The sequence below is a fragment of the Pterocles gutturalis genome, unplaced genomic scaffold (assembly GCF_000699245.1).
Source record: "Pterocles gutturalis isolate BGI_N339 unplaced genomic scaffold, ASM69924v1 scaffold9374, whole genome shotgun sequence".
NCBI classification, from domain to species: domain Eukaryota; kingdom Metazoa; phylum Chordata; class Aves; order Pterocliformes; family Pteroclidae; genus Pterocles; species Pterocles gutturalis.
Window position 1 is genome coordinate 3384 of NW_010130651.1, and position 18272 is coordinate 21655.

Consider the following 18272-nt stretch of genomic DNA (forward strand, 5'->3'; position numbering starts at 1 on the left):
AGCAGAAATATTTCATTAAAATAGTTCATTTCCCTGGATCGCAGCGGGGGAAAACCCGCAGCAGGCTTCTGTGCCCCTTGGACTGGACACCAGGTACAGCCGGTGGAAATGGAAAAATGCACAGATTTTAGCTCCCACCTGCAACGCGTGCTGGGAATTAAAAAAAAAAATAATAATAATAATAAAAAAGGTAAAATAGACTACTTTGCTATAGCGGAAAGGGAAGGGAAAACTGGTACAACTCAGCCTGAAGGGTGTAGCTCATTTCAGCAAGGGCCTGGAACAGCTCTATGTCCCTCCCCATCTTCAGCAACACCATCCATGCTGTGCACTCTGTACTTCTTACCAGAGTAGTTAGAAGGCCCGTTTCTCTCTGCAGCTATATCACACCCTGCAGAAACCACCACAGCATCACAGAAAGACTGAATTGAAAAAAAGAAAAATAGCTTGACCCTTGTTAGGAGGCTAACTTGGTCTTACCTGAAATATCACAATCCAGGCATACCCAATGTTGTCAAAATTGATGGCACCCTTGTGTGGGTTGGCGTTGCCTGTACGGCACACGTTGTAGTACTGGTTCCAGTTGACACACATGCCACTGATGTTGAACTCTTGCCGGACGGAGTTGTAGTAATAATAATCGTCCTTGTCCAAACAACATTCATGGCCCCGTTCCTTCAGTGGGGGTATCTCATGACAGCCCATAATTCCATTGTCTCCTGACAGTGAGCAGATAAAGGGCATCTCATCATCTTCCTCGGGTTGGTAATAAGGGGGCAGGACAATGTCACCTTGTCTGCAAAGATAAAAAATCCACAGCCATAAAGTTCCTCTAACAGACAGTTGCCCATCAGAGACACCGGTGGAGCTGGGAGCTCCCATCCTGACATAGTGGATGCACTGGGTAGGAGATTTCCAGGTTTATTGCGGGAAGGGGAAGGGGAAGGGGAAGGGAAGACAGGGCTCCTGGAAAACAGGAAATTTCAAGGGTGAGTCCCCAATTTTCAGAGCTTTGCCTGCCATCAGATCACCCCAAGCCAAATTATACAGTCTGCTTGCACAGCAATGAAGAAAAGCTGGAATGCAGAGATTTGCATTCTGATCACTCTCCCCATGAGCATCAAAGCTAAATCAGATGCAGTGATATTAAGGAAGTTAACCAGGCTCTACTGTGATGTGCTCATGTATGTAACCGTTGATGGACATGTTTTATAACATTTGGCAGTGAACCTTCTGTACTTCTAAAAAAAAATAAAATCCAGTTCATGCATAATTAAGGTCACACAGCTAAGCCTTAAAATCAGGAAATGCAAAGTTCAAATTGACTTAACCTTAACTTTGACTCCTCCTTGACAGCTGGCATTATGGGTGCAATGTTTCATGACAAGTTCACATGCTTTTTTCCAAATAATGCAAACACCTTCCAAATCCATGAATAATTAAAATCATCTATGCTTGCCTAGATGGAGATGAGCTAATGATCAGGGAAGTGAAATGTGGAGATTTCAAATTTTCCATTAAAATTTATCTGGTGCATTCCTTGCAGTGCTACAATGCACAGCTTTCACATTGCATGAATGCAGACTTTTTCACTAAGTGTCACTGGAAGAGGACAGGTGTTGATGAAAAAGAAAAGAGAGAAAGTCTGATTCTAAACTAAGAGAAACTAAACCACAAAGATCTGTCGTAACACATCCACATCACTGGTGAACTGGGTGCCTACAGACTTCATTTCTCTAGTAATGGTCAGACAAATTTTTTTCTAGTATGTCACTTTGCATATTGTGGCCCCAATTCACTTCTCAGTTACATCAACTCTGCATGGATGTAATTACACTCATTAAACTAGTACTAATCCTGATTTACATAAAGGAAAATCATCCTAAACATTTGTTTTTCCCCAAGGAATATATAAACACAGGCTGCTTTAAGCAGCTCCTCTCCAACCCCACTGCTGTTCTGCAGACTGTATTTTCACACTTACTTTTTTCTAATGTGAGATGACCTAAAGCTTCAGAATTGTTTAATCAGTCTAAACCGATCTACAGCTTTAGGGTTTTTTAAGCAGTCTACACTGATAGGACACCTGAGATTAGTATATGGTTTTAAGAAGACACTTTAAAGCCTGAGATGTGCTAAAGCCAGGAAGTCAACAGAAGGAGCTGTGCCCTGGAACTGGTGCTCTGGTCCACAGGAGGGTAATCAGAGAGTTCACAGCAGGCAGGAGGTTTTCCACACTACTGCCTCTGGGAAGGAGGTGAGCCATGCTCTGCAGGCTCCCCCCGACCTCCCCAAAATAAACCTCAGAAACCTGTAATTGACCCCTGTGTGGGTCCAGGCCCTCTTTGCCAGAATTGTGCCCACATTTCCTCATGGGTTTTTTGTCCTGTTCAAGCAGCCATTCTTTGCTTTCAGATGCTCTCGCTTCTACTAACCCAGCTGTGGGACACCTCTCCCAACAGCCATTCGTCCCCTCCCCAAGGGGCTCCCACGTGCAGTTCTACTCCTGAAGTTTTCCAGTAATTTTCCCCTGTTCCTCCAATGTCTCCAGAGGTAATGCACTACTGTCCAAACAGCGACCTCAGCTCTGTCTCGGAGGTGCCAAAGATGTCCCTGGAAGCATCAGGCAGCTCTATGGCCTTCCATAAGACTTCTTGTTGTTTTTTTGAAGAGGGAGCAAGTCCAGGAGAAAGATGGCATAGCTGTTGTTTCAGAGTTTCAACCATTCCTGAGAGTAGGAGCAGCACCTTGAATCCCTGGGCATGACTGGAAGAGGCAGTTAGCTAACCTGTGCCTCAGCCAAATCCAAATGAGCCCAGGCATCTGTGGACTGTGAATACAGACTAAAAAACAGCTGCCTTTGCCCTCCCCTCCCTTTCCAATCACTGCAGGACGTGGCCAACGCTCTGCATGGTATCACCCTACAGCCATTTGGAGGAAGTGACACACAGAGAGCCAGGCAGCAGAAGACAAAAGAGTAGGGAAGGACAAAAAGAAATTACCCTGGAAGAAAAAAAGAAAAAAAGGGGACATCATCTCCAAGCACTCACATTGTGAAGTTTTCCTCCATGAAGCAGCGGTTGCGGAGCAGCCCAGCCCACAGCTGCACTCCGATGATGCCGAAGATAAAGAAGACAAAGAAGCAGAGAAGAAGGACATTCCCCAGCATGGGCAAGGTGTCCAGGAGCAAATTCACAAGGATGCGCATGCCTGCAGGGGGAGAAGAGAGCCAGAAGGAGCAAGTGTGGGATGGAGGAACAGGGAGAGATAAAGGGAGAAAAGGAACAGAAGGAGAGGGAAAAGAAAGGGAAATTTAGGAGAAAAAAAAAAAAAAAGCCACATGAAGATAAAGCAGAGTGTTGGAAATTAATTACTGCCCAAACCAGGCTAGATTTATGATCATTGCTCTTTCTTATCCTAAACTCTACTGACAGGCAGACAGCAGAGCTGCTGTGATGTCCTGATCTCTTACCCTAGGCCTCCATCTGCAGCAGCAAAAAGAAAAGGGAATGAGACTGAACCATCAGCTATCTGACCAATATCTCTCCCTCCCCCTTTCCTGCATAAGAGCAATGGAGTGAAAACTTTGTCCCAAAGGTGCATGGCAGCTCAATGGCCCCATTCTCAGATGGCTTGGACTGAAAGTCATCCCAGTTTGATGACTGCATGCTGCAACCCATGAGAAAACTGCATCAACGGCCCAAAGCCAGCCTGCCTAGCAGGATGAATCTCTCCAGCACACACAAACAACTGGCATAAATTGGTCTTCTCAGTGACAGTCTCATCAGGGGACCGTCACAGAGACCACACTCTCCTTTCTTGTCTAGTCCTCTATCTCCAGCAGGGTTAGAGCACACAGGTAGCAGGCACAGCCTGAAATGCTGTCAGCACAGCACCTCTGGCCTTTTCTTTTTTTCTTTCCTAATTACCTAATGAATTCTTTCTGTGGTTTTATTTCTCCTGGATCTTCAGCTCACACAGCCACAAGTAGGGGTAAGGAGAGGATCGCTTCTCTGTGGAGATAATGTCTCCAGGGATGGCGAAAGTCTAGAAATCCTTCTGAGCATCACCATACTGCCTTTAACCCTGTGTACACCTCATGTGGTCATCTCTCCTTGCCTCCATGGAGGTCCCTCCCCTCAGAGCCCTGGGAGTTCCTTTACTGAAGATGTTCCATGTAGGCCAGCAAATAATTAGCTAATTAGGTATTTATAACCACTTCATTATTTCAGATGGCAGTGGAAAGAGATGAGATTAGGATTCTCTGACAGCCCTTTGAGGCACAAATTAATCCCCCTTGTGTGCCCAGCATCAAGTAATTAGCCACACGGTGCTCTGCATTATGCTCTATCTCTATTCCCTGGGCTGCTCATGCTGCGGAGAGGGGAGGGAAGCAGTTCCTGCGGGGCACGTGCAAGCATGGGGTGCAGGCAGGGAGAGGGAGAAGGGTACTTGGTATGGGGCATTGAAGTGGTTTAGCTTAGGAAGGAATGTTTTGGGGATGGATGGGGGTGGGAGAGACAAGAGTGGTATTTGCAGGTAGGTGATGTGTAGGAAGGAGAAGATGCTTAAGGATGGCTACATGGGATCATGAAGGACACAGAATTATAGCATTAGCTCTAAGGCCAGGCTGTGGAGCAGCAGCTAAGCCCTGCTTGCCTGTCTGCCCAGCTGTATCGCTAGTCACCAGTTAAGGCAGTTTCTAGACAGTACATCAGTAACACAGCAGTGCAGGAGCACAGCTCCAGCTGCCCGCTGGGGATTGTGGACATGCCATGAGTCACTGATAGCTTTCTGATCTCTGTCACCGCACAAAGCCCAACAGCATCGCCACAGTGCCCTGCTGCCTGTCCCTGTGACCTGCCAGGCTCTGGAGAAATGCTCTGCACAATGCTTTGGCTTTAAGGCCACACCCTCACTGCAGTGCAGCGTGTTCCCAGTATTAATGCTGCTTCACAGCATGAGCTTGGTAGTTCCCATAAACTGTCCTGGTCAGTACAAGAGGAAGAGCCAAGTGGCAGGGGAAGCTGTGCCAGCAGTGCTGCAAGAGGGGATGATGTTTTTCAGATCAACTGATGCTGGCTCCATCTCAGAGCAGAGGTAATGGGAAGAATGAGACTGCCCTTACACTGAAACGCAGAACAGATAGAACAGATATCCCCACCAGAAATTGTTACAGACAACACACTTGTTGGGTCATAATTTGCAAAAATTTATTTTGCCCATGTTCCAAGGGAAGAGAAGTGACTTGCAAAACTTGCACACATTTTTCTTGGAAACATCCTACCTGCCCATACATTCTCCATCCTGACTCTCAGAGGGGCTACTGATGGTGCAGGATTGTGTGTTATCCACAGCTCCAGGATCATAGTGGTTGCCTTCATGCTAGGCCCTCTGGGGTACCTGGGCCCATAGCCCAAGAACTCGCAGGTGGCCCCACACCAGGCAGGTGGCGTGGCGTTGGGCATCTTTTCCATATCACAAAGAATTTCAGCACTGGTGGGTTCCATTTCTAAGTCCAAATGAAAACGAATTTTGATTTTTTAAAACTCCCCTAATTGAACCTCTGCCCATTCATGCTGCCTGCAAATATGAGATTGGCTATTTCAAAAGCAAGAACGTTGAATCTACACCCATCCAAATGGCAATTCTCCTACGGGCCAACCGCCTCTAAGAAGAGTCTATCACTTCACTTTGTGCAAAGCCTCTCTTACTTCCTGCCCTAAACCACAAAGCAACTGCTCTGGGAACACATTTTTCACCAGAGGCATCAGTTTTCCCTCAGGAAACAAAACGGACCTCCTCTGCTGAGTTCACCCAGTTGTGTAGGTATTTCAGCTGCTACTCGCATAGGGATGAAAGGCACTGTGTAAATACAAGCTCAGTACCTTTGTTCTCTCTGTTGCTGCCTGCGCTGTACTCCCTGCAATTACTCATACCAAAGTCCCTGAGCCCTGTCCTCTGCTATGGCATTTTGGCAGTGCCCCTCCTGTGCCAGCCCCTCTAGGCTCTTTTGGGGGAAGCCCTTGCAGCCTCCCCATCCTGTCCTGAGCTGGCAGTCCTGAGCGGGCGTGCCTGCGGCTGGGGCTTCGTAGTCCCGCAGACCCAGGAAGGGACAGACTGTTCTGGCAGCCACACTAGGGCATCTGCTGCGGGTCTCCAAGGAAGGCCCCTCACTGCCAGATGTGTGAATGCTTTCATGAGCAGGAGGGGATGAGACCTTTTCAGGCAGGACCCACAGAGCAGTGTGTTTTGGGGTCCACACAGCCTGACTGGGAGCAGGTTGCATACACTCCCTGGTTCCTCAAGGATTCGTGAGATGTGGGGGAAAAAGGGTGAAAAGCCTAAGGATGGAGGGTGATGATTTACTGCAGACCCTGGTGGCTGAGATAACAAGGTCTCTAAAGCAGCTGCAGGGCAATGGAAACAGGCAGAAGGCATATTTGTCAGTGCAGCTTTAGGAACATCCTGCCCTCGAGAACTGGAACACCTCTCTTGTCCAAGAGGCCTTCGTCGGACAATCCCCCATCCACAGCAACACTAATGCATCTTGCATGACAATTTCTGGAAGGTGCTGGAAAGCAGTTTCTTCAGCAAAGTCCTGCTGCTGCCTCCTTCCTACCTTCTTGTCACCTCTGCCTGCCTCTCTGCCCCTTTATTTTTCTCTCGCTGTGCCTACATCTCATCTCTTTCTCTGAACTGCTGCGCAGTGTACGTGCACATCTCCCGGCCTCCTCCCCACTGCTGCCTTTCCCCACAGCCCATTTGTCCTTTACCATTGGCAGAGCAGAAGCCACATTGACTCACAGCAAGGAGGAAATATGAAAGGGACAATGACCTTTTCTGAAGCAGCCTCTGAAAAAAGGAGACGTTCCTGAGAAGAGAAAGGAAGAGGAGCTGGGAAGTCTGGAGGAAAAGCAGGGAGGGAGAGCATTGATGAAGCAACATTCAGCAACCAAACAGGCTCCCAGGGCATAAAATATGAAAAGGTTTTGCTCTCCAAGGGGAAGAAAAGCTAGAAACATGAAATATTCACAAGTGCCAGGTGTGGGCTCTGAAAGGCCTTTTCTTTTCCCCACTCACCCTCATGAGGAGACCAGGGGAAAGGAGGAAACAAAACTGCATCAGCTGTGGACATCCAAGGAAGGATCCTCAAAATATGATGCTCAGCTAAAGCTTCCCTGCTGCTCCCCCATGCCCTTTGGCAAGGAGTGGGGCAGTCTGCTCCATGGGACCTCGCTGGCAAGGCTGCTCCTGGTAGGATATCCTGCAGGTGCAAAGCCACAAGCACAACAGAGGTGCATTCACTACTCCAACAGAGCAGTGGATGTCAGGGGTAAAGCACATCACAGGGATGAGAAGCGTCAGGAAGGTGAGAGAAGTGCTGGGGAGTGAGCTGTCAGAGGGATGCACAGGGCTGAGCAAAGCCAAAAGACGAAGCAAAGATGCTGAACTCTCTCCTGGGTTTGCACAGAGCAAATCCTCTGCCTCACCCCGGCAGCATCCAGAAGCCCTTCCTGGCAAACTCTTCAGATGCTCCAGTGACCATAGCTCACTCCAGACACTTGCCATCAACCCTGATTAGCCTGGCTGTCACAGCTAAGCAGACTCACCCAGCATGTATCGACCCCGGGGGAAGCGTGGCCGCAGCAGCGAGCAGCCAGGGCAGAGCTGGGGAGGAGGTGAGCTCCGGGCAGCTGGAGCCAGCCACACAGTGCAGGTGTGCCCAGAGGCTTACCACCACTTCCCACTGCTCCTGCTTGGCATCACTCTGTTCCTTCACCTTCTCCCTGCCTGCTTCCTTCCACTAGTGAGGACCAACAGCTGAGCTGATTCACTCCCTTGCACTAATCACCCCATAATCTGAAGGAGGGACTGGCTCAGGAGAGGATGAGAAACCCTGTTATTTCTGGTTTCTTCTATCTCACCCACCTCTGAGGCTTTCAAGTCACCTCCCCAGGTCTACAGTGAGGGAAGAAAACTAATGCATGTGGAACCAAAAGGAGATAGCAGTTTGAAGCAATCCTTCCCTTGCTTAGAGTAAACCAGATGGAAGAGAACATCATTCTCGCCACCTGTCTTATCTGCATCATGGGCCAAGCCACCAATTGTCATTTTAACTGGAGCAAAAGCAAATCTCTTCCCCATCAGCACTTGTGTCTGTAGCTGGCTGGACATTTTGCAGAGTGCAGAGACCGAAGCATTGTTCTGTCCCTCAGCCAGGCCACTTGTCCAAGTCCACCTTCTTTCCTTCCTCCCCTGCCCCAGGACACATGGCAGTCCACCCAGATAGTGCGGGGTTGGCAGGATTTTCCTGTGCACGTTTCCTTAAAGGAATTTTCAGAACTGAGGAACCATTCCAGCAGACAGATAGTATTTGTGCAGAGACCACACAGGGAGAGCTGCACCTTTTTTCTGTGGCCAAGGCCCATACTTAAAATAATCTCAGTTTGTGCGCACAGTGCAAACTGGTGCTTCGACTACTTGCAGCCCTCCTCACTGATCTCTTGCTGATCCAAGGCTTAGCTGTCATTTCACACATTGCATTCATTTACACTAGCTAAAATATGGGGCCACACCACTACAAAGAGAAACCAACCAGCTGTATGTGCAACTGTAGACGCATTGCCAAGTTCATCATTACTATAACCTGCAGTTTCCCTCACCACCCAGGTCATCTTTGCTTTGCTGCATTCCTCCTAACTGAGGCCTCTCCTGCAAACACATGTGTAAGCAAGAGGAGCTCAGCTGGAACAGCTGGTGTGCAGCTCCAGATGCCTTCTCCTCAAGCTACAAAGCCAGCCTCATTGACTGTGCAAACGGCTTGCCTCATGCAGATTAAATGAACCCTGCAGAAAAACAGGTCCAGTTGACAGTACAGGACAGTGAGAGCTCTTAAGCCAGCTCTGCCGTTAAGGAAAACCTGCCCCAGACACAAATATGAAACACTGGCCTCATTCAGAGGTGACCAAACTATTTTCACTGATCTCTCTGTTAGGTTCCCAGAGCATTTGCGGGATAGGTTTAGAGCTGGGAGTTTTGCACTTGCAGGTTGTCAGCATGATCCGTAGTTTAGAAGCATCACTCAGTTCCTCACCACTGCCCCACAAGCAAAGCTTTCTAGCATCTCTGACTGGCTCAAGACACCTCAACCCACTCAATCTGTTGACAAACTAACCTCCAGTTATCCATATCTTTGTCACTCCTCAGCTTGACCACAAACACAGAAAATATCAAAGCATGACATTTCCAGCACTTACAAAGCCTCAGCCACTACAAAAAGCTGTTGCTCATTTTCACAGTAGCATGGGCACATCAAGCCTCGCCTCAGTGCAGTGACTTCCCTTAGGATACTGAACCAAGTTCAAGCACTAAGTGTCCTCAGTCATTACCTTCAAAGTGCTCCTCAACTTAAGCCCCAGGTAGCCAAAAGAGACTAAAGCTCCAGAAAAAAAATGTTGTTCAGAGCTTCACACTGCTGGGACAACAGACCTCTCCAGAGTAGGTTCAAAGTGTACTAATGTAAGAAAAAGAGCTCTCTCAAGCTTGCTCTGAGACTATAGAAATAACTCCCTCAGGAGCCAGGGACCAGCACAGACCTCAGTGCTTTTCACGCCGAGAGCAAGACACTTACCTTAGATAGACCAGGTCAGGGCAATGGGAGCATCAAACAGCAAAGGAAGAAGAGGCAAAAAACACACCACTTGCAACACCACCCAGCACACACTCAGCTAAAACAACCACCAAAAAGAGAATGCAAATGAAACATGAGAAGTTATTTTCCTTGGGGGGGAAGATGCGAACACAAACACATGGGCACTGCATAGCCACGATGCTTAGCACACCATCGAAGGGGGCTCAGGTGCCCGAGCTAGGTCTGAATCTCAATATTCAATCCCTCAAAGCTCTCCTTCCTACCTGCCCATCAGATGTATAACATATGCCAAGGAAATAAGCCCCTCCTAGTGACACTTAGCATACAGATGTGCCAGCAAGCTTGAAAATGAGAATTGTTTTTAGCATAGTATATAGCAACAAGTCCCATGGAGCCATGGCCTGGCTCACACCCCAGGTAGTTATTGCCACATTTCTTTGCTGGTGACCTGCAGTAAATCCTACAAAGAAACAGGCCCAGCTTCCAGCACAGGATAGTGAAGATCTCTTTATTAAGAATTTTTCAGAGAATATCAAGATGTCAAAAGGGAAAAAAAATATCAACAACAACAAAAAACACCCACCAAAAATACTTGGAGAATACTAAGAGATATACACACTAAGGTCAGGGAAAATTATTTCTCACCAGATCACAAATAATGCCAAAAATTAATTGTGGCTTGAAGAGTCAGACTCCAGTCTCACCTCCCAAGCCTTTCACAGAAGGCAGGCGGTCTAAACAGACCTTGTGGAGTCAGCTCGGCCCCAAGCTCTCATATTTTTCAGCTTTGTCCAAGGTGCACAAGACCCTGCACACAAAATAGTTCCTCCCTGATGGGCTGGAGCCTCACCAGCCCTAAAGAGGGATCAGAAACCAGGACCATGGTCCAGTGGAACTACCAGATGCTTTGAAGAAGCAAGCCCAGAAGCGAGACCTCCTAATTGCAGACCTGACCTCAGTGTTACAGTGGCCTCAAGGATGAGGACAAAATCCAGGGCATTTACCTTGACATCTAAAAGCTGACCTTTCTGGAAGAAGAGAAGCCTCAGTCCAAGCTTTGCTATGATCCAAACAGAAGGAGACACCTCAGCTCTGCAGCATGCTGCATCCTATTAGGGATGGTCTGTGTAACCTATTAGGGATGCTGTGAGTCCAGCTAAGGTCCACGGATAGCAGCACATCCACCACAGGCATTCACATTCAGTATGTACCACCATAGCAGAGTTGGTAGCCACATAATCTGTGACATGAGCAGAAACAGACGCAGGCAAAGGTCTCAGTCAGGAGCCCCTTTCTTCACTCTCTTGCTCCATTCACCCTTGCAAGCTTTGGGCTGTTAAATAACCTTGTCTTGGAGAGTGATGCCAGGTGTCAGATTATTTCTTAGAGAGGTGTCTCTCTGGGGGATTGCTGTCATTCTGTTCTTTTTTCTAATACTGAACATCTAATAAGCAACACCTACTACCACCTGCTACTGTTGTTCATTCACTTATCATCTCATTTTTTTCCCCATTTATCACTGCAATGATGACTGCATTCACTCTCAGTGAAAACTCTATAAAAACATACAGTGCTGGCTTTTCTTCCAGAATTGCAGGGGTCACTTAGCACTGGGGCAGAAGGTAACTCTAGTGCTGCGGCTGCAAGCCTCTTGCCTCCATTCTATAAATACCCTTAAGTTCTTTACACGCCTCTAGTGCTGTGTAAGTACGACAGACTAATGCAAAATATTATGTAAAACAGTGTTAATGCAACTTCTGGTTAAGATTTAAGGGAGCTAATTTCCTCTTGCTGTCACTAGCATGAATCATGTTTCTTTCTACTTCAGGCAGTGTCGTGACATTAGGCAAAATGTGTATGAAGAGGAGAATCAGGCCTGAAATACACAAAGATTGAGAAATTTAAGGTTATGGTTGTAAATTGCCCTGCCACCCCACACAAAGTGTAATTTGCATTAGTGTAATATGACATTATCTTTCACCCCATAATACACTGTCATTATTGCTCACATTTCCATGGTATCCATTGCTTGATAGGTCCCATGGGACAGATTTTGCAAAACAGCTCAGCTCCCATTTAGGCAGCAAAATGCGTGGCTGGGCTTTCAAGATCTCTGTGTACACTGGAGGCTGAGCTTGTTTGAACAGGCAGCAGAACTGTCACAATGGGAGCTGTGAGGCACTGAGCACTTTTAAAATTCTAGCTGTGCACGTTCCCCTCGAGGAGAAGGGAGAAATAAAGATTCCAGCAAAGGCCTCTTTATGACTGGTTTTTGGTTTGGTTTTTTTTTTTTTCCCCAGGCTTGCTTTACTTCCAATAACACAAACTCCGAAGTGCTGTTGCTAACTGTTGTGATTTTTATCAGCAGTCTTGGGATGCATGGCATAAACCTTCAGGCGTGAAATCTTGCTATGACTTGACAATCTCAGATCACAGTAAAAAAAAGAGAGAAGTTTCTACTCCTCACTACTGTGGGGGGAAAAAAGAGGACTACAAGATCCGAGTTACAGGTCTAAAGGTCTGAAAGCCATGGGAAAAATAAAAATAATCTGTGATATTTTCCCTTTTCAAATCTTATGGTTTCAAACCCATCTGACAACCTACAAGAACACAAATTTCTAACTTTTGAATACTTGATTATAACAACAGTGAAATCAAGCAGACTAGTTCAGAGAAGGAAAGATCACTTTCTCCCATGATCTGTGGCGGCAGAAAAAGGGACTAAGCAATGTATGGTACAAAACAAGGCATCACCAGGTCTATCTTTCCCGCACTTCAGTGTTCCCCAGGTCCCTGATGTGATGCCACACTAACACAGGGATATTGTTTTCGTTTCTTTTTTGTTGGTTTTTTTCCCCTATTTTACTTTGATTAGCAATTTAAACGCGCAGCAATATATTGCACACTGTGGAATGCACACGAAAAACAGCACTGAGATCAGACAACAGGTAGATAAAACTGCAGCCTGCCTTCAGTGACTGAAGACTCCCTCCAGCAGTACAAGATGTGGGGGTCTGTTATAGCCCACTCAGTTTGTTAAAAAGCCCCAGAGAAGCATTGCTTTGCAAACCCATCCAGCCTCTTTAGCTGACAGACAATACACTTCCTTTATGCTAGTCATTGCCCTTGTTTCAGTTTTTATTTTCTCCCCTTTTCTCACTCCCTCCACCCTCACTTTCTCTGCATTATCCTACACAAAGGTGTATCACACCTTCATGCACCATGCCCAGAAAACCCTGCCACTTGCCTCCTGTGCATTTCTCCTTCGAGCTGCCCTTCTCCTTCTCTGCTCTCCTCTCCATTGATCCCCATACTGCTCTCCTCGCGCTGTTTCCCTGTATCCTCAACAAACCTGTCTGATTAGGGCTTGACTGACCTGATAGTGCAGCTCTGAGTTCCATTTCCATCTCCAATCTGCCCCCTTCTCCAAGGAAAGGCATCCTTTAATGGCCTGCTCCGGCCATTGTTCCGTTCAGTGCTTCACTCCACTTGGCTAGGATATTGGGTTGGGAAGGGAGGATATAGATTGAACTTGACCCCATCAGTTAATTCCATCCCCTGTCAGCTTTTCTCCATCCTTTCAGTGCCTGCCTGTCTGCCTAGGACAGAGCCTACACAAAGCTGGCCTCTTCGTCTTTGAATGCATTTGAGTCACACGTACCTTGACCAGGGAATGAAAAGGGCTTTTCGGCCTCTAAACTTTTGTGTATGGATGCTGTGAGAGAATATTACTCCTGTTCCTGTACTAACCTGCTCAGGACTGTGGCTGTGTGTGGATAAATCTGTGTGTGGACACATTTGCACGTGGTTGTTAAGTATGGTTTGTGTGTCACCAAGATGTGATAATAAATATTTACAGACCAGTTTATACAAAGAATTGTGGATGGGATAAGTTTAAATATTTGGAAAATACAACAACATCTGAGTTTCAGTTATCACTTCACAAATAAAGCCATGAGGGGGGAAAAAACATACTTCCGAAACAGTCAAATAGAAGAGTACATTTTTGAAAAGGAATCAGTGCTGGAGGAGGACAAGCAAGTGACAGCCTCTTTCAGAAAGACTGAGACATCTGAAGCAAAGACTCTGTAGGGGTGGTCTTAAAAGAGGAATCTCATAATCCCTTTGCATTTCCAACTGCTAGGGCAGGACTCTGCCCATCAAATGCACTTGTTTTTTGTCTAATATAGCTGTAAATGAGACTGTTTTACAGCCTAATACATCTCAGTCAGAAGCTAATTTCACACATGCTCATCAGTGAAATTAGTTCTTCAAAAACACATTTAGAGAAGTAAATGTCGTAATTTTTCCCCTGTGCCAAGTGTGGGGTTCATAGCCAGACCACTCTGTCTTAGGCACTGTTACAGCACCAAACACAGGCAGCTTGCTGTGGAATACAGATTTAAGGCAGGCAATATATATACAAAACATCTGCTTTTCCCATTCCAGGGTTCAGTGGCTTCAGACTATTTTTATATCAGTGCTTTGTTCTAGCAAGCTGAATGCCAGGCCAAGAGTTCAGAGATGCTGGTTGTATTCCTGACTCTGCTGGTGACACTCACTGGGTCTCACTCACCTGGTCTGAAACATGAGGAAGACTAAACTAACAAACCTTGGTTTATACCTCTGAGAGATGTAGGAGTAGAGAAATCCAATCTATTTGGACCCACAGACCTACTATAATAATAATAATAAAAAATGAAGAAAAATTGAGCTAGACCAAGATTTTCCTACACAGCACTTTTACCAGGAGAAAATGCTATTTCACTGAAATGGAAACAATTCAGTGTTGTGATAGTTATTGAAACATCATTTAGCAAAAAGAAAAGGAGGACAAAAGGCGAGGAAAGCATTTTTATAAAGTTGAAGGGTTCTATTTCAGTGCTTCTAGAACAGCATGGTAGAGGTTTTTTGATTTTTGAGCTTCTTTGTCATGATGAAGTATAGGGAAAATATCCAAAAGCCAAACAAACCACCTAAAATTAGGCAGAATAAAATCATAATAAAATGGATGGGAAATGCTTATTCTTGTTGACTGAGAAAAAGACACATTTAGAAAGAGCAGAACTTCCCACAAATCTGAAATTCAATTTCCTGCACAGCTAGTAATAAGAATATAATGTTATATTTCTAATACCTATACCTCCATTTAAGCATTGGTGCACTTACACACCAAGTGTTAGCGCATGCATACACTTCCTATTCAATAAAGTTGCTATGCAACACTCTGCAACAGGCTCCTTCACTTCCATACAGTGTGCTCACCTGAAGTAATCTACTTCCAAATGATGAATCGGTTACTAAATTCTAAGTGGAAACTGGAAGACACCAGGCACAATGCAAGGACTCTTCTTTGCATAAGACCAATGTGACAAGAAAGAGTAAACTGAAGAAACATTTTCTGCTCCAATGTCAAAAAAACGTAATAACAGAAGCGAAAGAAATTCAAATTATCTGAAATGACTACAGACTCCCTGCTCAAAAGCAGGCAGAAATAAAACAAACCCAGCCTCCTCCCCGAATCCTGGGATGAAGGGATGAAAGAGCTATCAGAAACAGCAACGTTTCACCTAGCAACCTGCCATGCGATTGCAAAAGGATGATAACAACAAATGGATGCAGAATTTCACCCCAAGCCCAGGACACAGACATGCCCAGAGCAGAAAGCAACTACCTCTGACAGAGACCTGGAGGGTTTTTTTATTCCTCTTAACACTTGTTTGATGACTCGCAGGGCTTGTCACACCAGCTCACCACTACGGAATTGAATCACATGGTAATAGGACCAGAACAACCTATAATTTTTTGTTTCACGCATTTTTCAGACAAAAACCCAAAAGGCATCATTCCTGGGGCTGTAGTCAGGAATGCAAGAGATAAGCAGGAATCCTAATGAAGGTATGATACATATTACGAAACTAGGGCATCTCGTGTTTTCTCTAGTACATTTCAAAGATTACTTGCAAACGAAGGAATGATAGGATGGGTCAGAGCCACAAACTTCTTCATTCATAAGTCAAATTTGAAATGGTTGGTAGCATATCCTGCTGAGAATTGCAAGAAATGCGATCGATCACTGATAACCTGTAGCTAAAGATCAGCTCTAACCCTAAAGCAAGAAGGTTTGAAATCTCAAAGTGTCTCTACATGAGCTCTCAACCTTTGGATAATTCCATTTTACTTTATTTACACAGTACCTTTTACTTGATTTGGGGCTGGAAGGACTTCCCTTTCACAGCCTAATTATGAACTGGGTGGAGAACTTCTTCCTTAATGGACAATAGCCACTTTTTGGTTACACTTGATGTCCTATTTTTTTTCTGTCATGATTCAGGTAGGAGAGCCTATGCATCCTTTACACTATACATAATGAGCACAGCACACACAAATAGCACTTATTTTAAAGCCTCACAAGTCTCACTGTAAGGAAGAGCTTTCAGTAACATGTTAAGAATGAACACAGGTAAGCAGAATTTAGATATATCCAATTTAGGCATTTAAACTTCAGCTTGCCCACCTGCCAAGAACATAAAATAAGTTTAATTTATTTAACAGGTGATACTTTTTCCTCTACCATGTTGCTACTCTTTCCTTAGAGCCATTCTGAATTTCCTCCCTCCTAAATTTCTGGCATCACTTCTTTTTTCCCTTCATGTAGTACAAAAGTCCTCTAAAATTTCTCCAGAAATTTCTCACTTTAGTATGTAGACTTTTCAAACAGTGGCTGATTATTAGAGTGTTACTGTTCTTCGGGAACTAAATAATCTACCCAGACAGACCATTTCAGCACTCTTCCCCTCATGCAGTAATCACTCATGTTCCTAATCACTTTGTCCATTCTCCCGATAATAAACTGCCATTATTCAATCCACATGGGCAGACTCCTCTGTGAAAATCAGTCCCTACCTGGGTGCCCATGTGTAAGCCTTTGAAATGGCCACCGGTGAATGCTGGGCCACATTGTCCCATGGCAGCCTTCCAAACACCGCCAAACATCTGCCTTTGGGATTACCCTCCCTGCCCCTCCTCAGATATCTCACACTCCCACCAAGACCTCAATCTCCCCCTACCTCCCACTGTCCTATTTCCCACTTCCTTTGCTAGCTAGCACCTGCAACACCTCCAGCTTGGTATCATCAGTACATCTCACTAATAGACTTTCCTCTTGCTTCAGATCAGTAATGAAGAACTTTAAAGAGACATTAAGAAAAGATTTGTGGCCAAAGGTTCCATTAATTATGTTTGCTGTACCCCACTAGGCTTCCAATGCAGCTCATTCCCATTTATCACAAGCCTTTGTTTACAGCCTCTTTGCCAGTTTTCAACCCTCAAGTCAGTGTTTTCTCTCCCAGGTAATCCAATTTTTTTATTTTTTTTTTTAATTAATGGCAGGATGTCTTTCTTACAAAATGTTCTCTGCAAATAAGCACAGATTTATGTAGCAAGAAATATACATAAAGGTTTAACCACAGAGTGGAAATTAAAACAGCATCAATTTCCTACAGATAGAGTTTTATACTGATAAAAGCAGCAGACAGATTTATACTGATAAAAGGAGCAGACAGACAGCATCCCAGCTGGGACAGTCAGGGGAAATTCAACAGCCTGTGCTCTGCAAAGGTCAGGCAAGATGATCAAAAGCATCCCTTGTGCCTCTGCAAGGACAGAGAGGGTCCCTGGTCAGCCAGTTCTGATGCCACTCACACAGCTCCTCCCGGGGCAGCTCCTGCCAGTGAGGGGGTAAATCCATCTGTTACAACTGATAAATAAGAATAAAACAAGGCCTCGACTTTTTGTCAGTGAAGCTTTGCTCCTGACCACCCGTGTACAGCAGTTAACATGGCAGACATCTGCAGGAGTTAACTGGATGTCGTTTAAGATGCTCCCACTCAGGGATCAGCCTTGAAGTAGTGTTTGAGCACAGACTCATGGGACTCCTTATGAAGCAGGGAGGAAAGGGGGCTGCATAGCATGAGGACGGTGCTGCCCTCATGCAGCTGGCTGTACGCTTCATGGAAGGGGTGAGCTTGCCATGCACAACCTCCAGGCCACCTTCTTGCAGAAGAGATGTCCCCCTCCCCACTACAGTGCATGCCCACAGCCAGAACCGTATCTTGCTCCCAGCCCGCTCCTCTCTCGAAGAGAGTCAGAGAGATGGAGGCAGGCTGGGGGAGCTGTTCTGCTGACAGCCAATAGCCAAAAGGTTGTTCTTGGTTCCCACCTTTATCTCCCCATGATGGATCTGTTATATGCCTAGGTGTGCACTCAGTGCCCAGACAAGCTGCCCTTCTGCCTGCCACTCTCCTGCCATGTTGGGCACACAAGACGGTGCCTCAGTTCCTCCATCACACCTTTCAGCACCCTCTGTCCCTGGCTATTGCCCAGAGATAAAAATACACTCAGGAAGAGGGACAAGACTCCCTTCTAGAAGGACTTTGTATGGAGCCAGAGACCCTGAAATCTGCCTCCATAGCGTGTTCAAGAAATAGGTGGCATCACTAAAGTGACTTTGGCACAAGGGAAAATGTATGATGCAGATTGGGAGGGCGACTGTGAAAACTTCCTCAGATCTGGGGGGGGGGGGAAGTACCTACGCTGGCCAAAGGGCAAAAAGTAC

At 45.9% G+C, this 18272-nt stretch overlaps 1 protein-coding gene across 1 annotated transcript in view; it reads right to left on the reverse strand.

Moving 5' to 3' along the window:
• The window catches only part of LOC104466759 (voltage-dependent T-type calcium channel subunit alpha-1I-like), a gene marked incomplete at both ends in the record, with an annotated part of 109006 nt that overhangs the window by 311 nt on the left and 90423 nt on the right, over positions 1-18272 (reverse strand). The window contains 3 exons of the mRNA XM_010080291.1: positions 481-791; positions 1338-1345; positions 3051-3210. Of these exons, the coding sequence (XP_010078593.1) occupies positions 481-791; positions 1338-1345; positions 3051-3210 (479 nt within the window). The remainder of the gene's footprint in view (positions 1-480; positions 792-1337; positions 1346-3050; positions 3211-18272) is intronic.